The 26,949-nt window shown below is 38.9% G+C and overlaps 1 protein-coding gene across 1 annotated transcript in view; it reads right to left on the bottom strand.

The window, feature by feature from the left end:
* The window catches only part of LOC142038449 (IQ domain-containing protein H-like), a 53,150-nt gene that overhangs the window by 6,960 nt on the left and 19,241 nt on the right, over window positions 1–26,949 (bottom strand). The window contains exons 7-8 of the mRNA XM_075043889.1: window positions 16,948–17,068; window positions 14,893–15,179 (exon numbers count right to left, since the gene is read on the bottom strand). Of these exons, the coding sequence (XP_074899990.1) occupies window positions 14,893–15,179; window positions 16,948–17,068 (408 nt within the window). The remainder of the gene's footprint in view (window positions 1–14,892; window positions 15,180–16,947; window positions 17,069–26,949) is intronic.

The raw sequence follows: 26,949 nt of genomic DNA, 5'->3' as shown, positions 1-26,949 counted from the left end.
TTCTCCTACACCAAGGCTTTCCTGTGATGTTATTTTTAATACTGGACTGTTCATTCAGAGTGGGGATACTGCACACTGAAGCATATAATTTACAGTATTTTTTCTAAAATGATATTTGTTTTGACATTGACTCATTTAAGTTGACATAGTTGAAATCCTTATATAATACATCTCTGCCTGAAAATTAATCATGTTTATAATATTCTGAGAATTAATAACACCCATTGCTCAAGTCATTAACTTAAAAAAGGAGCTTCCAAAATCTGTTCTCTGCAGTGGGGGACCACAAATAAATGAATGCTTGATAAAATAATCCAAGTAGCAGTTTAACAAGCGTAAACTTGAATGTGGCTGCAATAACACAGAACTATTGTTTAAGGGTTGGCATCAGGTTGATGAGGTGCTTATTTCAGCTACAAAGCATGCATACACATGCATAATGAACTGCAGTATGAATTATTAATGTGTTGCTTATTTAGCCTCATCTGTCTAGAAGATAATGTATCCTAACTATAATGAGTGATTGGTTTTGTACATAATTACAGTAGCAGCAGTATCTAGGAAATTTGTTCTTTCAAAGAAGGATTTCTAAAAATAAAATCATCACACAAACTCAGTTGCTGCTTCATTTTATCAAAATCAAACCTACCAGGATTGAGAATATATAATAAATTAAAAGGGACAGAATCATTATTAACATCATAATTTTACAGAAAGTGTTTTACTTAATCATTCATTACAGATCATGTGCTGTAAAAGCATTTGTCTCTTGGTTTGTTTGTTTCTTTTTCTAAAGATATTTTCCTGAGAGAGTGCATTTTTGTAGTTAACTCTTAAGGAGATAAAACCCTCAGAAATACAGAAAGAAGTAAAATAAAGGATATAGTGACAATTTATGTTAATTCTGACAGAATTTTAATTAAAAAAAGTTGCTACTTGATTACTTTTCATTTCTAAAACTTGTACTACTGGGACTAATCATATCTAATTTACTTCTCTCCAACTAAAAGTGGTTGCTTGACAAGAACAATAGATCAAGAGCTCATTAACCTCTAAATTATAGCTCCATGACATTTTTGGAATGGTGCTACATTCCTCCTCTGTGTTTGAAAAAAAGGGAGTTGTGAATCTTCTGTCAAAATGTGTAAAACAGCATCTGTTTTATATCTATATGTATACATATATATACATTTCTTACTCTGACTTTTCTAAAGGCCTTTCTTCCCTTTTTAGAGGGACAGTGTCAATGTTCAGAACGATAGTAAATCCTGCAGCAAGAGTGTTCTAATACAACAAATCAGCATAATAAACAAGTAATATGTTAACCATGCTTCTGTGACAGTGCGTTGTTTATATGGATTTCAAAGCAATACACAAATATCATCTTATTTAAAATCACATCCCTGTGAGGCACTATTACGGACACAATCTTCAGAGTTTTCAGAGAGATTAAAGGTGAGATCTACAAGAAGCAAGTGCCACAGCACTCATCATTTCAGTACCCAAACCTACAATCCTGAGCACCTCAGCTTTGTGTGCAAGACCCATGGAGAGGCAAGCACACCTGAATTCCCAGCACGTCACACCGAGTGTGGATGAATCCGACCTGGCAATAGAAAACAGATTGAGCCGGGGTTTTCAGGGCTCAGCTATCCTGCTTGGTGTTGCAAACAGGTGCTCCTCCCCCTTGGGCTTTGTAACTTGGCCAGAGAGAGCAAGCAGGAGGGAGTATGACTGTATATTCCTGCTTTGGGAACTCACCTTGGTTAGGGTGCTATGAGTTTGTCTTCCTGTTCAAATGACCGTATCCATAATTTATTAATACTGAATATTAATACTGAACAGTTAGATGGATGCAGAACTGAACGAAGGTTCTGAGAACCAACATTTGGGTTTAACTTAAGTGAGAGCTGGGAGGGATTTAGGTGTCCAGATCCTTCTGCAGCTGTAGCCCCGATTGCTTTACCCTCAGTTTTGTGCATGGAAGTACAAAGCTGGGGTAGAACTTCAGTGCTCTAACTTCTGATCCCAAATCAGACCTCATCAGCTGAAGGCTCAGATTTCTTCTTGACTGCTTTTAAGTTACTCCTGTAGTCAGGGAAGTGCTTTCACCTCCTTCCTTTTTCTTGCAACATATAAACTACCACATTTTTTACAACTTGAAAACTACCTGAAATATTTAGAAGTTAATTACTACCACAAATCAATATTGCTGAGTACACAGGATGAATAATCAGGTACCCATAAGCATCCAGAACCTTTCCTTTAATTTCTAACGTGATAGTAACCCGTTTACTTTATTAACCTTGTAAAATCTAAAAGTAGCAGTTTAAAATCTGAAAGGAGCAGTTTCAGCTCGTCTAGAACAGTGATCTAGGACAGATTTTAACTTTTTGGTAGTTTACATTAATAATTTTATTTGTAAACAAATCACTGCTTACAGTTTTTGTCTCCTCATGCTCAATACATTGGCTTTTCGTTTTCTTTGAACCAAGAGATACTTCAAAGCGGCTAGAGTGACAATCCAGATTTCCATCTGTCACGTACAACATAAGCTGAGTCAAGGCCAGCTGGTCACTATAGCAAAGGTCAAGGTCCGTTGCCCATACCTAATCAAAACACAAACAGGTGCATTAAAATTTAAAAAAAAAAAAAAGAGAGAGAACAAGAAGGGTGAAACTTAGCAATCGCGTAAAGGAACATCTATGCCTTTATTTTCATGCATGTTGGTAGGCTTGCTTACGGTTTCCTTGTGCCAGTGCCTCATTTGCAGTGATAAACCACTTCCAAATGGGGATTTCAAAAGTAGCTTTTGCGAGAAAATTGAAAGGCTTAAAACAAAACAGTGACCTGCACTACCAAGATTTTAGCCACAATTGGAAAAAGCAAAGAGATGAGCTCAACAGCTCTAAAGCCTGTATCATATTAAATAGGTAATTATCCAAACACTGAATATCACACCTGGATTTTTCAGCTGAAGAATAATTAATGTTAAATAAAATCAGCCTTGAGTTACAAATAGGTATTTTGTGATAGAAAAAGGGAAGTTCCAGATGGCAAAGGTAAACTGAGTAAAAGGAGCAGGGAAGTGTGAAATCTGTAAGGATATGTATCGGTCATCACAGGGGTAGAGCAAAGCCTGTTCCCTTTGCAGTACATGGCTTATCAGACTGGATACTTCAGCATGCAGGAAACCATATGACTTGCAGTATGGTTCTGCTTCCACTCACACTGCTGTTTTGTGGTGCTAATGCAGATTTATACTTGCAGAACTACACAAGAAATCAGACCATAAGATTGTAGGGCTGCCAGTGGGACATGTCCCACAGGCAGGCAGAAGGGAAGCCCACCCCACCCATGTGCAGGACTTATTTGCAGGCAATGATAAAAGCCTCATATAAACCTCAAGATGATTTCAAAGCATTAAAGCATGTACAAGTCAAGCAGGATTTGTGAGGCTAGTCCATGCCAAGGGTGTAGCAGAAGGAAGTACTGTGGATTGCTTCTGCGAGGCTCCTCTGCCCCCAATAACCTGAGCATGGCTTTACCCATGAGTTTTTCCCACTTAAAAAATGCTTGTGCCTACTACACCAATGAGAAATGTTAACATACACAAATATCTGCCCTACAGTGGACCCCTTTAAAACAAATCTAGCAGTGAATGACTTGAATAAGCCTTTGAATGGTAAATGGCGTCATTATAAGGATATTAAGAGGTCAGGCAGTCAAGGCCTCTTGGTAAACTGGAGTTAATTTCTGAATCATATGCACATAGTAATGCCCTTTTTATAATGGTGAATAAATCACATCAGTAACAGTTGTTAATATCTAACTGCCAAGTATCTGTTGCTGTATTAAATATCCTATTTGTCAACTTAAATATTTCCTGCTGCATGGTATAAAATGCAAATCGGATGCTAATGGCTGGCTTTACTTAGTAATAGGGGAATGTTCCCCAATTATAATGCTTAATTTTCTTCAATAATTTATTCTTTATCATCACTTCTGCAAGACAGGAAGGAACTTTCATATCGATTTGTACTTTTCCAGTATGTGCTAATGTTTTCAATGAGCTGAATAATAATTATAAACTATACATACTGTAGAAGCATTACATTAATTTCCATAAATATTATCAACAAACCAGTAACAGCCAATGTGTCTTGAACCTTGTTTGAGTTGGATTTTAGATTCTCAGTTAAAGCTTTGCCCCAGAAAGAGATGGCAGGGCTACATGAGGGGACCAGGGACTGCTGAAAATCTTTGATATCCAAGGACTGTTCACTAGCTCAAAGTGAACTGGTTGCTCTTAATCCAGACCCTGATATTACATCTGCATTGCTCTAACCTCAAAGTCTACAACAGCACCATCGGGAAGCTTTGTTGATGCGCAAACAGAGGGGCAGGAGGCAAGTTTGTCTGAAGGTGGACCATAAAATGGCTGAGATGGAAAAACCACAGAAGGTAAGCAAAGATGTCCCTGCAGCTGTAGTGCATCTGGGTAAGTACAAGAGCTGTGTTCTGGCAATATGTAGACAATGGGTTGAGCATTTAACAGCAGGTAAAGCATTAAAAAATGCAGCCTGGCAAACATAAACAGCCATTAGCACAAGACAAATTCATTACACCCTCGTAGAGATTCAGACAAACTGTACCAAGTGTGGGATAGCACATACGTTTTGCAAGACTTACTCAACAAATCCCATGTTATCGGTAACTAAAATTAAAGTACATGCAAGTGACATTGTTTTAATTTCAGATATAGAGAAGAGACCCATTAATTACTTGTGTGATACATCTCAAATAATCTGAACAAAAACTCAGCATGCCAACCTGGCTCTAACATCCCACTGGCACGTTCCCAGTTGCTGCTCTGGGAAGGCACAGAAGCACTCCTGGATCCCTGCCCCAGGGGCTGTCTCCAGCCTCCTCTCTGCCCAAGGAATGGGCTATAACATGGGGAAGAGGAGAAAAAAATTTTAGCAGGGCAAGTTTCATGCTGGAAATCATGAGACTGACCAACTGCTAGTTCTGCTTAGTCTGTGCATCAACCAGTTGCTTTGGACATGGTTTCATCATCTCAGACCGACTACCCTCATACCATTGCCTACAAAATTAAGGGCTCAGATCAATAAGGTGGACAGATGTCCCTACCATGTAATGAAGGAAGGTCTCCATGACCTCCCCTGCCTGTCACTCTTTAACACTGTACAGAAGAAGAGCTCTAAACACCTATTTAAGCTTCAGTCACAGTTACATTCTACATAGGTGAAGTCATCGTATTTTTTGCTCTTTTAACTATAGGGTGTAGGTCTCCATGAGCACAAGGGGGAGGAAGGCAAACATGGCTGGAAGCCACCTGTCCACCTCCTTTCATTCTGGGCCTGAGCCTGAGGCTGAACCACCCCTACTGCCAGCTAAAGCAGCCAAATGGTCATTACTGTGTGCCAGCTGGGATCACCCCCAAGGATTCTTTTCCTGGCTCAGGACTGTCAGAGAACACTATATTGTGGCCATGTCCCCTTCTGCCCTGGATGTGTTCCAGAACATCCCTAATGTCAGGAGAAAGGAAGAAAGATCAGATGGCATAAGATTCCAGCTTTATCTGAGCAGGGGATTCCCTTTTGCCATAGAAATCCAGAAGTGCCCTTTAAATCCCCTTTGTACTGCTACAGAAATGCGAAAGACACAGGGCCTGGGCACTGGGTCTAACTTTATTTTGATGGATAATTTTTTCCCATTTTATTAGTTCAAATGCAGGCCAGATCATTAGTAACTAGTTCACTGAATTCTTTGATGGAACAATTTCTAAGTCCCATTCCAGTTCCTGAAGGTCACAAGTGCTCTTTGCAAAATTGTAGCAATCAGGCAATAGGCAACATTTTTTGGTAGTTTTGAGCAAGGATGGAAGTTTGGCAGGCCTGAGTCTGGCTGGTGGAGCCCTGTGAAGACAACAACTATGCTGCTGCTTATAGTGCTCTTATCCTGGAAGTGGGCAGTGGACATCTGTGTGCTGGCTCTATCAGTCTGGCACCTTTCACCAATAATACATCAATATATATTCCCAAATGGAAAGGAGTAGCTCATTATATCATACTAAGCACATGTTGACCATATTGAAGTTAGCAGGTGTCCCTTGAGCATAATGACCTAAAATTAATTGTAATAAACAAAGAAAAGAGCACCGGAATCCTTTATATCTGTGTCTAAAGAAGTCTAATTAGGTGGAGTCCATAGTTGATGAGTTCTCATTTTCTGTGAAGATGTTACCAGGCTCGTGTTAAGATCATCTATTTCCACTGCTTTGAAAGTGCTCTTTGGCATGCAGAGCACTAAGCTAAATCAGTATGGCTAGGGCTGCTGTCAGCAGCAGATATGGAGAAGAACATGAACTGAGAAAAACATGTAATGTTAGAGCAAGAAGAGCTAAGTGTCACATGTATGTGACCAATTCAGGCAATATAATTTAGACATACCTAGACATACCTGTTGCTCTCTCTTCTGCTTCTTTTGCCATATTGAAATGTCAGAGCACAGGAAGGTCTCAGCTTGGCTGCTCCTTCCAGTTCTGCAGTCCTGATGCTACTGGCCTGCCTTGATGAAGCATCATGCAGTGTGTGAGCAAAGACGTAGGCACAGAAAAGAGGGTATGGTGGAGAAGAAAGCAGCGTTAACAAGGGTGGCACCAATCGCCCCAATGGAGACACGACTCTTCAACTGAAAGAATAGTCTCTGTGAAGGATGATGGAGACTTTCACAGGAGTGCTGATTCCACAGACGGCTCTGTGGGTGGAGGAAGGAGTGCCATTTACAGACCTCCAGCACTGCTCCCCACCATCGCTGGGATTAGATTGGAGGCTTTGCCCACATATTCTTTGGTTCCCTGCATACTTTGTAGAACTAGATTGTATACGGCAAATAAAATGGCACTCATCATTCTTGACATCACCACCTGTAACTAGGAGAAGGAGCTCAGGCAGGCTCCCACTATTAATGCCTTTGAAAACTGTGAAATATAGAAGCGGTTGAAACTGATGCAGAAGTCGGGGCGAAAAGGTAAGAGTGGCACTACATGAGCTCTAAAGAAAAAGCACACAACATCAGATAAAAGCAGTGAAGAACAGATCTTGATATAGTTTCCAGCAATGCCTAGTGTTACAGTGGGGCAAGAAACACCACTTTCCAGCAAGGTTCCCATGTCAAAGGGAGAAGTATCCTCCCAGTAAAACAAGCAGGATGTAACATTTCTATCTGTGGCCAAGTTTAACTGAAAAAACCCTATGTGCAGAAATGTGAGCCTACTGAAATCAATTACAGGCTTTTCACTTTGTCTCAGGACAGAGAATAGTACCTGTTCCTGCAGTCTATCAAAAAAAACCAAACACCCAAACCAAATGAAAACGTTTCTTAGAAACATCAACTCAGCTCCACCTTTGTGGCACATAATCTTCAAAACAGTCTAACAGCTCCACAAAGCTTCAAGTACAGGCAAAACAAACAAAACATCAGACCTACTTATTAGTTTGGGCTGTTCTTCTCTTAGCAGGCTAGAAAGTTCATTTAGGTTCAGCTCTGTAGTAGCTTCTATTAGATTGCAACAGGTTTTCCTTTGAAGCATTATAAAATGGGTGTCAAAAGCTTCTAGAATGCCTTGAAAATCTGAGCTGTGGTGTTTTGTTGGGTTTTTTTGGTTTTGGTTTTTTTTTTATTATTTTATGAACATATTTCCATAGTCTACAAAGCAATGTCTGTGGAGGTCAGGCAGTTAATAACCAGATGAACTATCATCTCCTCCACTAAATCAGAAGCTGTTAGAAGAAGGCCTGTGCAAAGGTCAAGTTTAAGTAAAGATAAAGAATGATACAATCATACAGATGAATAAATATCTATTACTTGAGTCTATCCTCATTTTCTGAGTATATACAATAAGGGCACATATGCAATCATAGGTATTTACCATTGTAGGTGTCACATCCTGATAGGATTGCATGGCAAATTAGCATAACATAAGGAGCTTTCACCTGAGGACTTTCAGGACACTCGTGCATTCAGAAATTAAACTGGAACAGAGCTCACTTGTCAAGTCTAGAACTGATATTTAGTTTTCAAACAACAAATGAAAGTTCAAAGATAGTCAGATCTGGGTTTTTATTATGAGTTATGATTTAAACAAAAAAAGAAAAAGTAGAGGCAGTAGTTAAGATTTTAGATAGTCTTAAGGTTAAGCTAAGCAAAGGACAGATTAGGATTTTCCAGAATCCCACCACTGGAAAAAAAATACGTAGAAATACATCCTACAAGGCTTACTGGCTGTTTGTCCAAGGAAATACGATGAAGTCTGGAATTGCTCCCTTTTACACAGGCTGCCAAGTGCTGCCAGAAGACACTCTCCTTCAGTGTGCACAGCTTAAGAGCCTCTGCTTCATGGTAAAGACATCTCAAGTGAATAAAGTCACAATTATAGTGTAATTCTTTACAACTGCGATAAAAATGCTTCAGCTTTAAAATGTAAACTTGAGAAGGGAAAGAAACATAAATTCTTAAAGAGTTACTAAATTATAGCTTTTCTTTCTCCAGTTCAACTGTTTCATTTGCATCTAGTATTGATGTCTGCATTATTGTAAAGAGCACACCTGCTATTTTTAAAGAAGTGGTTGAATGACACTGTAAAAATGTCAATTAGTGTAATACTAATGCAACTTGGGTGTTGAAAAGAGAGCTTCTTTTAGGACTTTTAAAATTTGCAGTAGAATTGATTATTTCAGCAGCCATCGCAGGATCTTATCCGGCTGCCATCTCGTGGCAGCTGCTGGGATGATCCAGTGCGGGCCTGAAAACTTGAATTTTAGGGCCCTAGAACTGGCGCTAACCTCTATGCTGCTAAATATAAGATTGGAAAATCTTAAGATGCATATGTGAATACAGAAGAACGCATCCCAGAAAGCATCCCTCAAAGCATTAACTAAATTGTAACACCAGAGCTGATCGATGGGCTTCAGAGACATCTGTACTCTGTTCTTCCTATCCCCAGACCTGCCTGCATGGCCAATGCTGGCTGACCGCCCTGAAGCCATCCTCCTCAGGGTCTTTTTAAGCCACTGGGCTGCAACGGAAGGAGAATACCCACCTAAACCTTCCCAGCAATATAATTCTCCTTTCGTTATGTTCTGCCTTGTCTTTTACTCTCTGCCCAAACTGAACAATTTAATCCAGCGTTTTCTCACTACTGCTGCAAAAGCCGTGGGGCTGTGTAAGCTATCAGACTGATGAAAATGGTGACTTACGACCCCGATTCTCCAAATTATCTGTCCACGGATCTATGGATGTAAGTAACTTTATGCATTCAAACAGTCCCAGTCAATTAAATGGACTTACTTAGGTGCAGCTCCTTGACAAGTTGGGATCTGAGCAGCATTCAGTCAATACTGTGCAAGACTTCACTTCAAAGGGTCAAGGCTTTGCTCTTAAAGGTCAGTCTTGGAAAACAGAGTGGGAATCAGAAGAGATTCAGTCCAAGTTATGGACCTAATTCTTCTCCTCCATTTTTTCCCATAAGACATTGAAAACAGTGTGTCTCCATCTCGCTTTCCCTTGGGAACAAATCACAGATGCTTATAACCAAGATAGAAATAGATTCCTGAGGCAAACAGAGAATTGTGTCAAGTCCCCAGCTTTCTCTGCCCCTCAGAACCCTGCCGAGGTGCTCACAGCCAGGCAGCTTGTGGCAGCTGATGCATAATCCCATGGGTACCTTCACCGTGCACAGCCCCACACTGCGCTCCGGGCTGGGCAGTGCAGAGAGTGATGCAGTCAGTAGTAGGCTCTGCCTTGCCACCTTCCTCATCTAACCCAACACTGTGACTCCGATCAGAGTTATACACAAAATAAACAATGAAATGCAAGAAATGAAGTACAACGTGCAGCAGACCGCAGGACAGACAGGTGTGAAGACTATCAGGCAGGAGTTAGATCCTCCTACAGGCACTACCCTCAATGCTGTTAGTCACAAACTGCAACCTCCTCCAGTTCTAGCATAATTTAAGGAAGAGTTACATGTAGATGGAGGACGATACAATCTGTAGGTGTCTCTGAATTACTTGCTGTATGTAGAAGCAGTGGCAAACAGGCCAGCTAGGACTGCACACACAGTGACAGACTAAAAAGCCTTCCTGTGAGGACAAGGGAAAGGGAGCTGTGAGAGACTTGGATACCAAGTAGAAGCATGTGGAAAGCCTAGTGGAAACATGAGGCAGTGTATCTTATATCTGAAAGGTTACAGCATCACCCAGTTCCTCCAGGCCTGAGGACAGCATGCCTCTTGTGACCTTTTGGTCAGTGTAGACTGCAAGAACTGCAAGAGAGTAAAGATATCACTGTGTCTGTGATGGGCACAAATCTCTACAGTGACCCAAACAGAGATTACTTTCTCATTTCTACATCTGCCGTGGCTTCCCATTGACTTGCATGTTTGACACAGACACATTGCTCCTTATCCATCATGCAGACTCTCTGCCACTAGTGCTCCAAAGGAACACAGCAATATGACAACAGCATGTTGAAGGAAAATACTAACAGTAGCAATCTTAAAAAAATATAAGCAATACCCTGTTGTTCATATCAAAATTAATTTTATGCTTATGACATATAGATTTTTAAAGGCTTTCAGATGAAGAGCCTGAATCTCAAAGTACATGCATTTCTTTCCTCTGCCCTGAAGTCCCATTTGCATGAGTGCACAGGGGAAGTAGGTGTGAAGACACGGATTGCAGCATACAGCTGCTCAGTCCGCAAAGGCAGAAATTTGTTTTCACTTATTTGGCCCTTCACATTTCTTAAAGACTTATATTTATGTAGCATGTAACTTTATGAACGTTTCAGGGATTTTTAAGTATTTAAATACTCAGACTGTATTGGTAACAGATGTTCAACGATATATTGAATTTTTAGTTTTACTGAAAATATCATGTATCGGTTGGTATTTTCTGTAAAATATAACTTTGAAAGAATGCCTAAGTGTACCGTACTTCCAGGAAATGTATCTGAGCCTTTCAGCTACTGCATTAAAGTGGGCACTTCTGAAATTAGTGAGCAAATGTTCTAAGAGTCTAATAGGATTTCTTGTTTGCCAAAAAAATAGTGCTTTCAGGAACACAATCTTTTGTGTAATCTCTCTCTCCCAAGACAGATGGCATCATTAATTGCCTCTACGTCTAGTTAAATTTAAAAACCTGTGCTTAAATAATGTTAAAGTTGTGGTACATGCTGACAAACACAGGAAATATTAAGGTAGAATCAATTGGAAACAAGGGAAGAAAACCAAGACAGAACAGACATGCATAATAAGAGGCCACAAGAAACACTGACTGATTTAATACATCCTTGTTCATGCCAGGAAATATCACAACCTTAATAATCTAGGAAGCATTTCTGTGTTTTGGTGAACTCCTGGCTTGAGTGAAGCAATTGGCAAAACTCCCACTGACTCCAGAGGGTGAGAATATCATCCCTTAATCTTTTTAAAGCAACTTTACATGGAAGTTGTCCAATATGGCTTATCCACAGTTCTAATTACAATGCCTGTGTAAATACATTTTGGGAGTCAAATGTAACTGTGATCTCTATTTCAAAGATAACATTATTCCGATTCTCTGGTTTACCACAGTCACCCTACAGTGGTATCAGTTACCGAAAGCCTGATTTTAAGCTTTCTCTGAGCTTAAAATGGAATATAATTGTCATAGCACTGCCAAAGAGCCAGCTTTTGCCAATAGATACCATATGCTAACTCTCTGGTTTTAAATACAAGCCCTGTGTTTAAAGCCTTTTCTCACACCATAGAAGCTGTGATTTTCAGACGCCTAGGAGAAACACACCCAAATGTATATGAGTGCATACAGCCACACCATTTTCTGAAAGTCCATCCTTACTACACAGCCTATCCCATCAAATACAGATATGTTCCCTTTTAAGGAAGGGAAGAAGTTAAACACTTCTTAAACAGTGAGGGTCCTAACTGAAGATTGTAGAAGAAAAGAAAATAGCAAAAAAACAAGGAGATGCATTGGAAATACAAGAAACAATTGAGACTTGATGCTCAGATCTTGAAATAGTATCTGTATTCATATGCTAATTTTGAATTTGTACAGTTGTACCCAGTATGCTCAACACTACTATTCATCACTAACAATAAGGATTTTATGTTCTTTAAAAATTATATTTTCTTTAGTCTTCAAACACAAGGCCACTACCAGAACACTGAGCACTCAGTCTCTCACCCAAGTTGTACTTCATTTTGTTTTATTTTAGCCTGGTATAATGTTTTAGGTTTTTACACCTGGCTATTATAATATTCAATCCTATTGGCCAATATGAACCAGATTTGTAAGAAGGTAAAATTGTCAAATATATTAAACTCCCGTAAGATTCCTAAAATAAGTAAGTGGACAGAGGAAAGAGACCTTACTAGTGACCTTACAATGGGAAAAGCTGCAGGGTAAGTTCAGCTGGAAAACATGTGGGAACTTAACTTCAAGGCACAAATCTATGAGAAACCTGGCTTCACTGTTTCTAAGCTTGAGAAGTGTTTTTATTTTTAAACAGAATACACTATTCAATAATGCCCTTCATTTGGTTTTCACAGCATCTGACTGGTGAAAGTATTTAATAGATTATGTTGTGACAAAGAAATCTTGACTTTATGAATAAAACAAATGCCAGATTAGCATAGAAACATGCAAGATCAATATTTTGTTACAAACTAAGATCGAGGCTGATCATCAATATTCATGCCAGGGATTAAAATGTTTCTTTAAATCCATTCTTTTACCTATTTGTTCCTTGGTACTGAAAGCAGTGTGTGTTGGGACAGTATCTTCCATCACCTTATAAGGTCTGAAATTTCAGTTATAGATTATAAGGGACAGTGGGCACCCCTCTTCTGCTTCCCTGCCATCCATCGTAGGCAGCAGCAAATTCTGGAGTCAATACCCTTCTGCTGTCTTGATTTATTATATTACTTTTTATGTTGTCAAAAGTTCTGATACAGCTGACTATGAGGTTTTGCTGATAGCTTTGTAAACTCTGGCAGGGAGGACTAAGGTCACTTGAGGGGTTTGGATTTTACCTTTTAAAAAGATCCCATTACTCATTTACACAAATGACTCTCCTGGGCAGGATTCCATGAGAAATTTATTTAGTCCCTTCCGTTCTGCTCAGTTATGCCTGATGTAAGTCACACAGCACTCCAGCACTCCAAAACTGCACTGACTTACTAGCAGCATTTTTCTTTCTAGGTAATTCAAGGTGTTAACCTTGGAATATCATTCTTTAAAATACTGTATTCTTCAGTCTAGACTCCCTAAAAGGCCACCCATCTCTTCCACATTAGTGCAACCTGTGCCTGCAGTTAACGTGCCCATCGTATGAAGTTTTCAGGACTAGAGGAAGTATGATAAACTGTCAGACACTATCGTAAAGCTGAATTTCATAATGTGTCACCCAGTACCTGGATCTGCTGATCTTCTGTTAAAGTATTTTTAAATACTCTAAAGCAAACAAACTACTAACTGTGTACACATTCGTGCTGCAGCAGAAAGCGGTGTGTGGCCTCAGGCTGTTGGGAGGGGACCTGGAATGGTGTCTTGCACTCCTCTGCTTCATGCACTACTCTTGATACCATGCATGCAGGAAACCTCAGATCTTTGATACACCAAAAGGGCTTGATAAAAACACTCAGAAGCCTGTGCAGCCCATGTGGAAGACTCATTAGGACAAGGACCTACAGAAGGAATTCCACAGGAACATTAATGCTAAAGAGCTTAAGCTATCACATGCGCACATTTTAAGAAGTTACTGCCCCTCAAGTGAGATGACGTAAACGCACTGCAGTCATTGCTCCCAGACCCCTACACCTGGGAAGCGATGCAGGTTCATTTCAATCCATGCAACAATTATCTTTAATCATCTGCACTGTCACATGCCACACATTGACCTCAGTCTGTGTGTTGATATTGGGGAATAATTTTGTTTTCAGTGTGAGATCGCAATCTATCTTTCTTCTCTCAGACATTCTAAAAGCCAAATGAAGAGCAAAAGAAGTGGTTTGAATGAGCATGTTTTCATTCATGATGAACTAATATCCCACTGTCAGTCAGAACAGTCAGCTGTTCTGTACCAGCTAAGAGAAAGTAACTCCTGACCCACGGCTGTAACTTCTTGAGACATGATAACTGGACTGCTTTCCATTACCTCTCTTTACTTAAGTTAGCCATTACGATGTAAACCAAATTGTTCATCACTACCATCCTATTTGCTACAAGAAATTGTCAATATCCCCTCTTCCTTAGATTCATCCTCAAACCTCAGAACTGCATTCTTACAGACACTGGTTTACTCAAAAGAGTACAATAATCCCTGTATTTATTTTTACAGAGCAAAATACAAGCGATTCAGAACATTTTGAAACTAAAATCATCTAAACATCTTAGCCATAAGACCATAATCTGTAATTACCAGCTTAATGCGGAATGCACTTATTTCAGGGGGAAAAAATTCATTAGAAGGAATTTAGGGGGAAAAAAGTCATTAGAAGGAATTAAAATATTATTTTCTTATCACTCAGCTTTGAAAGCAGCCCTACAGGCTTTGTTGGTTTGTTACTCTTAAGGCTCATGAAAAAGGTTCCTCATGTCCACCTGGTAGATCAGGTCTAAATTTTATGCTATTGTTAGAATAACCACGTGCTTTACTTCCCTCCACATGCCTCACGGCTTAGAAATAAAGTTTGTTCAAAAGGGCAAAGCCTTATCCTGATATCTTCCAGAATCAAGTAGGAAAGCAGACATTTCTTGATCTCAGGGTGATAACGTGAAGTAACGTGTCTGCCCCACTCACCTGCTGCTCCATCGTTTGTGGATGGATGAAAGTCACAAAATCAACAGAGAAGTAACCAAGCACTCCTTTAGATTTACAGGTTTCTCCAATTTTTAAGCAGAGTGAATTAAGAACTGCTGGATCAACAGAACATTGTGGAATGGTAGTGCCAGATGATCGCAAAGGACCGTCAGCATGGAGCTGATCTCCAGATGACACTATTTTTATCTTGCCTGTTGGCTCTATCAGCATATCCACCGTAAGGTTTGTGACATTTTCTGAGAGCGGGAAGGCTTCTATCACACCACCTAGTAAGAAATGAATTAGCTGTTAAGCTAGTAATCAAATTCACATGTGATGCTCTTCAGAGTGCACAGAATGAAACCATCCAGCTCCTATTGTGCTCAGACATTGCAGGCAGGACTGCTATGGAGATACAGCAAGTAAATAAATGTAATGTGAGCAGTATAGCTAGAACCCATGAATCTCTTAGAAGAGAAAGGTATCTATCTCATCTGCTATAGCACTGTACAGTTCAACCAGTGGCTTCTCAGCTACAGATGCTTTGCAAGCAGTTCCAAACTGGATATATCACATATCTGACAGGAGAAATATGTTCTTGGGTAATATGAATGAATCCTGTGCTGTCCTACAGCCCAGTTAAATGCCAGGCCCAGAATAGTGGTGAAATGCAATGTTGGGACCTCAGGGGAGTGGCATCTCCTGCTGTGAACTTATCTTGGAGATTCCCATCTATATGATGGTCTGAGATAAGTAGTCTGCCTTTTGGTATTCATCCACACGAGGAACTTGGTGTGTAGATGGGAAAGCTTGTAGACGACAACTTCTAGCATGGTTTTCCATAGGAAAATCACAAAGAAAACTGCTTGGCATTCTGGATTTGCCTTTTTATTGCACATAATGCCATAACTCAGTTAGTTAGGATAAACTAATATGTCATAAAAATGGGGTTTATATATGTTAACTAGCATTATCTTTCAAAAAAAATATTTTTAAAGCTTTGAATTATCCTTGTCTCTTCCACAGATAAAGAAATGTATGAAATTTATATATCCAGTTTATATAATACAAAATGATGGCAGGGCAGAATCACCACAGAAATTTACTACCCAACCACAAACTCCTTTTCTGTCCAAAATTTGGCATACAAATTTAGCATGTTAACACGTCTGTGCAAAGCCCACGTATGGATACACTGATTTGCAGTGATTAGACAAGGGTTTTATCTGCACTGCCTCTTACAGACAAACATGGGCTCACTTCTGAGCTCTAGGCCAGTTGGGTACTGGCCAGCTTTGATCCAAAGGTGCCATGACTGGGTTTAATGCAGGAAGCCCTGCTGAGGACTCGGCACCACATGAACAAAACTATCCAGCTATCAGATTGGAACTTGTTCATCTTCCTTTGGTTGGAGGGCAAGAAAGAACACGGCAATGGTCTAACGAGGAGTCTGTGCCAACGTACTGTAAGGGACAATACGGCATTACATTATGGATCCTCAGGGGCAACACCACCTGCCTGGAAGGCAAAAACTGGGAAGAAAGCTCAGCTCTTCTCCAAGCTATTAAAGGTTATGAGCACATTTGACTTCATGCAATGTATGTATATAGCATCCAAAGTTTACATGTAGCTCCCTTTCTGGTCCTATGGGAGGGAAAAGCAAGTCTTGCAGATGTTTGCTGACCAACACCTAACAAAGATTCTCACATTTCTCACATTTACCTACGAGCAAACTCGATGCTAACATTCCCTAAAGCCCTTTGCCAAATGTTACAGTCTCCAGTACAGTAACCCAGGATTGAGGAGTTCGTGCTTATTGATTCAGAATCACGTGAGAAAGGTAATCCAGGATTAATACAGGTTAAAAGCTTGGATAGGACATATGAATGATAGAATAGTTGCCTATAATTCATTCATACATGAACATTTGAATCATAATGGAGAAATAAAAGGAGATAAATATTTAAATGGGCCCAAGATTAACAAGAATATGGCATACAATACGGTATAATTACTCCTTATAACACTTAACAGCGACTTTGCAGTCTTATTTACCTTGACTAAGAAATGTTTGGAGGAATTTTTCCCATGTAGGGAATCGTTTCTCATTGACTGGCTGTACGTGCTGTGCTAAAAGGCCCGGCAGCTCCTGGGAGATCTTCACCAAAGCTGGCTCCTGCAGAAACAAATTAAATAGAACCACAAGCAATTTTACTACAGAAATGAAAACTGCTTGTGGGGTGATTAAAAACCAGGCCTCCAACAGGCAAAAAAAAAAAAAAAAAAAAAATGTGGTTACTGTTTATCCACAGTCAGGAAGCCTTTTTTAATTTTTCTACTTAGTACTCTTCCCTCCTATTGAAAACTGTCCTTCTCTGAAAGACAATCCCCCTCTTCATTATAGAATCTATTTCATTATAATTTATATCAATAATTTGATCTGGCAAGTGAAAATGCTAAGCACTTGGTAACTGCTTAGGGATCAATACCAGCAGTCAATAAATTCTACATTGTTTATATTTTGAAACTGAGCGTACTGAGTCACATATGCCAGAAATAGTTTTACTGATTCTATGTTTAAGCTGTTATATCAAACTGAACACCCTTTAGTTATTTAAAAAAAAAAAAAGAGGAATAACCAGCCAAAAATGTTTCTAAAGCAGGAGATATCCTTTTACACTCTCCAATCTGTAACATCAATTCATGAGTGTATTTGTGCCTCTATCTTTGGTAGAATTTGATGAGTCATACTATAGGAGATAAACTAGCTTCTTCCTAATTTCAAATTCTTTACTGTATTATCACACACACAAAACAACCCCATTAAATACAGAAACTAACTGCATTGCTTTTACTGTTCAAAAATATCCCAGAAGTACACCAGCATATAAAGTGCAAGGACCCTGACTCTATTGCTTCAGGCTGCTTTTCTTGCTGCTTCATAAGCATTCGCCTGCTTCCCCTGGGTCTCTTTGCTTCTGTTGTACATCCTCTCTCTTCAGCATCCCATGCTTCAGAAGATGACCGACCGTCTTCTGATCTTGGCAATATCCTAAGCCACAATCATATTATCTTGAGCTCTGGAGGAACATGATAAAACCTTATGGCTAACATCTAAGAATAGGAAAAAAAAAAAAAATCTATTTTTCCAGACCAATGAGTTCGAAGAGATGGGCTTTGTCATGAAGCGCATGATGTGACATAACCAAAAATATGAATTAAAAATCAGCTTACTGTCATTTATCTACCAGAATGAGGAGAAGGAGGATGGGCCAATGACTAAGGTATCAACTTTGTGTATAGGAAACCTAGATGTATCTTGTTCCTGAATGTAGTCTGCCTGTGAGACTTTGGGAAAATTACTTTCTATCTGTGACTCAGCTGTCCAGCCATGAAAGGGGGACAATTGCTGTCCCTACCTCACATGGAATTGAGAAAAAAATACCTTAAAAATATTGAGGTGCTTAGATGATGATGCTGATCCAGGCTATGTGGGCTCCTATTGTACACTAAGGAGAAAAGTATGATGTTGACTTTAAACATCTCAGAAAAAATGCTAAAAAAATGGTTTGGGTCAGTATATCAATATACTAAGCAGCACAACCTTAACTTTACGGCAAAAACAAAGGACCACATAAAACCAAGTTCAGAATTTACCCAGATTCAGGTCTTACACTGCTTGTTTCCTTAAAATCTGTAAGGAGGAATTTAGGTTTTAGATATCTTAGCTGACTAAAATAACAGAGCAGTGAGCAAATATCAGTTGGCCTTGTCTTGATTTGTATTTGCACTGAAATATTGCTAAGCCAAGAAGTGGTTTGTTGCACAGTGAAAATAAATGCAGCTTTGGAGAGAGAATGTGAGCCATGATGAATGTCATGGAGTTGCTGACCTACAAATCAGTTTGCACCCGTCAGTGCGTTCAGCGATACCTCTGTCACACTGAGTCTCATCCCTGAGATCTAATGACTTTGGGTATTGTGCAATTTAAACAGAAATATCAAAACAAACAAAAGAAGAGGTATGTAATGACTGCCTGAAAGCTTTTGATAAATTACTGGGGAAAAAACAATAATCCCTGCTGGATATGTAGAAGCATTTGAGAGTGCTGTGACCAAGCTTGTATAAGTAAAACTTAAACTATGGACATGTCAACTGGGACACAATTTTCCACTGCAACAATTCCAAGGGACTTGAGGGCAGCCATGTCGTCTCCACGGAACAGTGCTGGGGGCAGTAGTATCTCCTTTTAAACAAAGCTGTTTTCGAGGATCACACATGGGTGTGAAAGAAAGCTCCCTAAAGTGGGTGCAAAATCAAGCAGAGCTTCCAGACTTTGAAGTATCTTGAAGGGCGCGCTTACAAATGGAGGCTGCTGGTAAGACACAGAGCCTCCACTCACATTATCTATACATATAGTAACATCATATGCTACTACTTTCTGTCCATATGATGGATGTTAGACAGGCAAGACTGTTGTGGTACTTCCTCAACAGACCCAGTGTTGCTTGCTTAAATGAGGTCAAATAGCATTTGAAGGGGACCTGAACACAGGATGAACTCAGAACGTCTGTTAGGGCAATGCGGATGCACAGTGCCCAGCTCAGGAGCATCTTGCAGTTCAAAGCACCCTCAGAACTCGCTGACTGTGAACGATACAGGCATCAAAACCAGTTGCCTTACAGAAAGAAGAGAGAGGCTTTTAAAGAAATAACTAATTCAAGAAAATCTGAAAAATGTTCTTGTGAGATCAAACCCAACGTAACAGTGCTTTTAACAAGTAATGCGTAGATAATCAAGGTGTTCACAGAAGGGAGTTGGGCAACCGCTTTTTAAGGATCAGCACCTGGAATTCTACTTGAAGTTTTTTTGCAACCGTAAGCTCTAAAAAGGCAATAATCCTGATTATAGGGAGTTTTAGTAGGCAAATTCAAGGCCGGATCCAACATTCACTCATGAAGTCAAACCTTTTAAAAGGATCAGTGCTCAGTAGGCTAATTTCATTTAAATTGGACGGTATCTCCAGCAGAGCTTACCAATGTCTTATTTCTTGATGTGGCCCAAAACAATTCAGAATCATAGGCTCAATGGAAACAGGGAGCATTTGTTCAAATCTTTCAGCTGATGTTTCTTAGTACCAGTAAAAAAGGAGCAGCCCAAATACTGCTTACGTCACGCAGAACTCCTTAACTCTATCCAAATCTGGTTTGCACCTTTTTATAACAATGACTAAGCCTGAAAAAAATTACACCTTTTTCCCCCTAAACGTAATTTCTTATCCTTCTGCAAGATGAATTTTGAAAGGCTTTCTTAGAATGGCAGTTGCAACAAGAAACTAGGACCAAACATGACATGTGTTGAATGCACCAGTAGGAAATCTACTCGAGACAGATCAGTCAGCAAAGAAAAGCCTGTTGAGTAATAAAGTAAATAAGTAGAAAGAAGAAAAGAAGAAATAGACTTAGAAATAGGAAGAAACACCTGGGGACAGAAAGAGGCTGCAGAAGAGAATGCATGAGAAAGACCTACAGCTTTTTAGCTAAAAAGCAGACTGAAAGGAAATTATTTAAACCTTGCAAGCAAATAGAGTGAAGAAAGTATCTCTAAATAACTAAAGCTGACTGGGCCAGAGAAGAATAAAATCAGCAGACAGATCCTTAGCAATACAAACTGCCACATCTCTGCTGAAGTCAATGAAGCTACAGCAATTTATGCCACTTCAATGGCACTATGACAATTCATACCATTTGTACAGTATATCCTTTATATTGTGATCAGTGGAGCTATGATAACTTATTCCAGCTGCCTTGACATGAATTGGTCCAGCCCAGCTTGTTCTTATATTCTCAGCAACATCAGCAAACATGGTTATATTGGAAGAGGCCAGTAACTGCTGTCTGACTGTCCAAATAACTTTCATTATTTCCTATTTTGCAAATTAAACTGATTTGGCATTTTTTCTAATTCAGACAGGTACATGCTGGCCAGAATCACAATCTACTGCACCGAACAAAACAATTCGAGAGGTTTATGAAAATGGAAATGTTTTTGGAAGTGATACACTGAATACCCTATCTACTTAAAGTTTGCAACCTGATTTAAAGCCCAGGCTTTTACTTGTTAACTGCAAATTTTAAAATTAAAAAGTGCCAATTTTGCTTTCCACGAGCTGGAGAAGTATGTTCTGATAGAAGGTAACATCATGTAAAACAGCCATCATTACCAAGTAACACAAATGTTTTTCGTATGTAAAATTGCTTTGTAAAATATTTGCTCCATCTGCTGAAAGTACCAAAGACAATTTTCCCTGATAGCTAATGGCCCATTTCAGCTGTATGGCAAGCGATTCACCGTGGCTGCGACTTGCATTAAGTAGAATGGTGAAAACGGTGCACAGAATTCTCCACTTATGTAGTATTATCTACTCACTGCTTCCTGAGAGCCCGTCCCTCATTATCATGGCCTTCGCTTTGGATCAGCACACAGGACTAGGGTTGCTTTGACTCAAGAGGCTTTTTGTCAAACTGAGGCACATATGCTGTGCTTCAATACAAAAGCACAAAACAGCCACTTTCCTTGACTACAAGAACAAGAAGGTTAGTTCTCTTTCAACTTTCCAGCACTTAAACTGCTGTTCCTTTTTTCACACCACATGGGGCCATGGTTTTCTCTTCTCGCTCATGCTGTCACTCTGCACGCTGAGGATTTCAATATATAAAGATCAAGCACTTCTTTTAATTCTAAATTCAACCACATACACAGACAGACAAAAAAGCAAAAAAACCCCACTGGCCTAGTCCACAAAACCCCTCCCAATTGCTTGTTTCATTGTATACCTTGCTATTTCCATTGAAAAACACATGTTTACATTGTGCCCTGAACTACTTCAACATCTGCTAACAGACCAATAAAAAATAAATAAACCAGGATTGTTTAGAAAGAGAGATCCTTTCTATTTCCTCTGAACACTCCTAAACTGGCAACAGCAATATGCTGCGCGATCCCTTTTTGTAGATGTCATCTCGGAAAACAATATATGTGGGGAAATCAAATATAAAATCACTACAGCCTGTGCTACCAAAAATCAGAGAGAAAAAGGATCTTGAAAGCTCTACGAGCTTGTCAAATAATTCTGCGTGTTTATGCACAGCATGGTAATTTGAGATTAGGATGATTTTATTAAATAGTTTGCTTTTTTAATCCAAAAAAATACTCCATGTGCATTGCTATTTTATGCATAAAAGCATGTCTTTTGCGAGGTTGCAGCCTTCGTTTTTCAAGGTTCCCCACATCTCCGTTCAGAGCAAAGAAAACATAACATAATTGTCATAATCTTAAAAAATCTGTATTTAAAAAAAAAATCACATGTTTATTTCAATGCAGCATTTGAAAGTTCAGGGCACTGAGATGTTAATCCTCATACAAATGAGATAGGCAATATTTGAATGCATCTTTTCTGTATTTTAATGAGATCTCTGCAAACGCACAAACAATTCAGATGCCCTTACATTAATAATATTTTCCTAATTTTGTTTTTTTTCTCTATTTCAATCTCTATAAATTTTGTCCACTTTTGTTCACTTGCTCTCCTTTCTGGCTTGCATCTCTAAAAAAAGGATTCTAATGAATTAAAAAAATGTGATTTCAAAAGGAAAAAAGACATCATATAGATAATCCACAGTCACTTCCCAGGAATTTTATCTAAATTGCTGAGCTGTAATGCTAAAGGAATCGTCAGGCAAAACCTGCATCGCGTTTCACAAACAATACACAGTCAAACTTATTTTATTCTTCGAGTTGCCTATGTGTTACTTTTTGGATTTTAGCAAAATAAACATTTTTAAAATAATCCAAGCAGGCATTTTATTGGATGCGATAACATTAACGGATTTCAGATTTCTTTAGTGCTCTTGCTTTATCCTCTCCTTCCACACTGTTATTGCTACAAACTGGCACTTAAATTCAATTGATTCAAAATATTCTGGATCCATATGGCCTAAAACCCTGGAGCTGAAGTTCTGATATTGCCTCACTGCTGTTTTCTAGCATTTGCCTCTACTCCAGTCCCCAGATGGTGGAAGTAACATTTAAACCTCCTTTCCTCTGCCTTGTACAATAGACCTTGGCACCATTTCAACTGTTTACTCCGGTAATTAACAGCACTGATACCACAACAATTACAACTCCTACAATCTTAACACAATAATGCTATGAATTAGTGAGAGCTAATGGCTGGAAGGTATAGTGGTTCCAGACTGCGAGATCTGTGCATTTTTAGAATAAAATAAAAGGTACAAACAGCACGCTTGCGGTAGACAATGATTACCTAGTAATTAGTTTACACAAAGCTTCCTATTTAATGGCAAAACGCTGTAATTAACGCGTGACAGAAAATCAAAGGGTACTTTGTAAGCATATGAAAAATTAACACTGCAGGCCTATAGCTTTATGTACTGATTAGAAGCATATTAAATCAATAGGACATACAAACCAACAGCTTGCATATCTGATTATTGCAAGTCTTAGGAATGGATATCATGGCTTTAGTTTAACCAAGGGATACAATTATCATGCTTTATTTTACTTAAGATTTGAGAATCACCTGAAACATCACCATGGCAGATACACAGATATATTAATAAACTGAATAAGAGCACTACAGACTGTTCACAGGTACAGTGAACATTTAAACTATTTAGGATATATTGCTGACAGAGCACTGCCCATACTAGGAAAAAACCTGCAGCAGTATTGCTTTATAGGTAATAATTTTCTTTCTTAAGTCTTTGGGTTCTTGCCCTTTTCCTGTTAAACATCATATCAGTTAGACGAAATTTTAAAAGCCTGTCAAAATGCTGTAAATGCATCTTCTGTGTATCTGTCAGAGCTTCTGGCCCTCTTCAGGCTGAAAAAAATACCACACCTGCAATTGCATGTGTACAGTAACAGCAGCAGCAAATACTACTTGCTTAAGAACCCCCTCGGTAGACTTTAGGTGTTATACTAAGACCAATTCAATTGCTCACAGTTTATTCCAGCTTCAGTAATATTTGTAGCGTTGCCCTAGAACAAAGCTGGTGGCATTACAAAAGGTGATTGGAGTGGTGAAAATGAGAATGGGTAGCAAAAAGGAAAAAAACATTGTTAGGAAGCTATACTATGTTCAAAGATGATCAGAAACAATACCGTGCTGGCAATGCCATGTTTCTAAAATTGTCTTTGACAGTATTACAGTTGGTTTTATTTTGACCTGTTTACAAACATATACTCTCTACTCTGAATTCCTTACTTCAGTAATGAAACAAGATGTGGTATATATGCTTCAGGTTTCATATAGTGAATGTGATTCATTCAACCAGGAAAGAACCTGCTCACCACTGTTCCTGATTTTCAGATAATTGCCAAGTTTATATAATACTTATTACAGGACTTCTGAAAGTTGACCCAAAAGTTTTTAATTTAAAGGAACAGCCAGCATTTTGCATCATTTTATCTTGGCCTTTGAAACTGTAATTTTCCAATAACAATCAATGCAAAATCCTGCAACCAGTGTCTGAATATTGCTTTATGCAACACAGACTAGAAAGTTGGATTTTCCAGATTTGTCACCTTTTGAAAAGATTTTTACTTCCTTTTACACGTTTTGGTGAATTAACCAAGATATATTCTATAAGGAAAACAAACCATGACAAAATACTGTGACACAAATGGAGGCAGTAAGCTTCAAACACTCTAACATTAAAACAGTAGGCTGCCCAAGTGCATTAAATAGCTTTTTTTTCTTCTACAACAGATAGTTAATGGAGAGTTTTGAAATGGTTGTGTAGCTATGGCCAATTATAATGGCTTACTGAGAGAATATTTGTTGCTTGTTTGTGTGTGTCTTGTTCTATTCTTGTACTTTCAGCTCTTTTCTTCTTTATCCCCACACTTACCCCTTTTTTAGTCTTCAGGCTGACCTTTGTTATCTTTAGGATTGCTGCTAGGTAAACTCATATCATATTGCTGGTCCTGGTGGTTAATTGAGAGTCGCAGTGTAATAAAAGATAATTCTAAAATTAATTTGACTAGTAATTTAATCTAGTAATTTAGATAGTATTTAGAGTTCTGTAGTTATACAAGAGGATGGGATCCCTGCACAGTCCTGTATTATTTTATGTAAAAGGGAGACTGTTAACAGAGGAAAAAAGGCAACACTAACAGGAAGGTGATGTTACCTTTCCTCTAAAAGGGAAGAGGACTGCAAGTGTTGTGAGAGTTTGAGGTGGCAGTTAAGTCCCAAGATTTGAAGTCAGAGACCAGGAGGCATCGCAGACTTCGACAGCCTGGTGTCTGTTCAAAAACAAACAAAAGGCCCCAAATATACTTTGTAGACCACTTTTCCACCAATCTTCAGCTTGAATTCTGAGTGGGCATCTGAGCATCTTTCTTCAAGGTCATGAAAGTACGGCTGTATAAGGGCTACTTAGCCCCAAATCTTGACTCTGACAGTGGTCACAAGTGGATTCTCAGGGAAGTATGAAAACAGAGCAAGCATATCCATTCCCCAGATACTCTCCCAGCCTCCAACAATTTGCAGCTCTGAATCCCTCTAAGCCGAAGACTGTGTCAGCCGTAATAGTTAATAGTTTTCTCTTCCATGAATTTATACAGTCTCCCAGCAAGGGTCCATATAAGTATAGGTGAGATTTTTCCAAAAACTGAACTGCTGACTTCAGCAGGAGTGAGATACCCAACTTCTTAGCATACTTTGGAATACCATATATTAATAAGTATTATGGATATCTTTCTCTAGATATTCCAAACAGACCTTCATGCAACTGTCCTATTATTTTTTCACTTACTCTAGTAGTAGCAGAACCACATTTTTTGCTATGCACAGACTAACTGAAGCTTGAATTGGTACAGAAAATAGGTGGGAAAATCACAATAGAATGGCATAAGAGCATTTCACACAGCACACATGCCTTACATGCATATGTCAACCAGTTAAAAATCTGTGAATTTATTTGCTCCCTACAATAATCATTCACATTGCAAGATACAATTGAACTGCTAAGGTGTCCCAGTACTTACTGATCTTTTTGCATGTAACTGGGGCCAGATCTTGACATTCTTTTTCACACTGGAGAATGTCTCCACAAATGGCCTCATGATTGTCAAATGTACACTTGTGGAGCCAGCAGTTCTCTTGATACTGAATATCATTAGAATCTGTGCCTCAGGATGAAATTTTTTATAAGCTGACAGACTTCAGCAGTGCACAGTAGGATGAAGGCCTTACAGAGACATTCAGCATAGTTTGTGAATTCTACCCTTTATGCAGCAGCAAAATAATTGTTCAGATAACTCAGATGCTGCATTAAGTTAACAAGGTAAAATACATCGATAATCCTGTCCTGCATTTTTGTTTGCCCAATGTTATGTTTGAAATGAGGCATCTAAAATCAGTCTCATTTTCAGATGGAATAGATTTTTACACAGTTCAAACTCACAAACTACATTATTTTTAATCTGTTGCCTACTACATACCAATAAGGAAAATCTGGGTATCGTGTCTTAAACTGCTATGCAAATGATGCTATTTGTAAGTATTAACATAATTTACTGCTTACAGTCATATTCTCATTTCTAATAATTCTACCAAAATGGAGAGTCTTTTCACTGTACTCTTAGCCTGCAGGATAGTCTTTCATCAAGAAGCTGAATTTTTTAATAACCTGCCAGCATACGTTTTGTATGTGGCAGCCTATGCCGATGACACAATGTCTTCATTATCAAAAGAAACAGGTCTACATACTGTAATAGGACATTAAAGCATGCCTGTGCTCATAAACTAATGCTTTGATGTTTAAATGTGTATCATTACAATGGTATTCCTTAACAAAGGATGATTTTAATCCTCTGCTCTCAATGGTAATATTCAGTGGAGACTGCAATTCATTATATATCAAAAAGGTCTCCCATTCTACAAAAGAGGGCTAAACTCAGAAAGCAGAAAAATTTGGACCACGTATTCAAACAAGACGTTCAAAATGGCAGCAAGTTTCATGCTTT

This window comes from Buteo buteo, chromosome 13 (genome assembly GCF_964188355.1).
Source record: "Buteo buteo chromosome 13, bButBut1.hap1.1, whole genome shotgun sequence".
NCBI classification, from domain to species: domain Eukaryota; kingdom Metazoa; phylum Chordata; class Aves; order Accipitriformes; family Accipitridae; genus Buteo; species Buteo buteo.
Note: the sequence above shows the minus strand (reverse complement) of the source record. Positions and strands in the feature narration are given on the sequence as shown.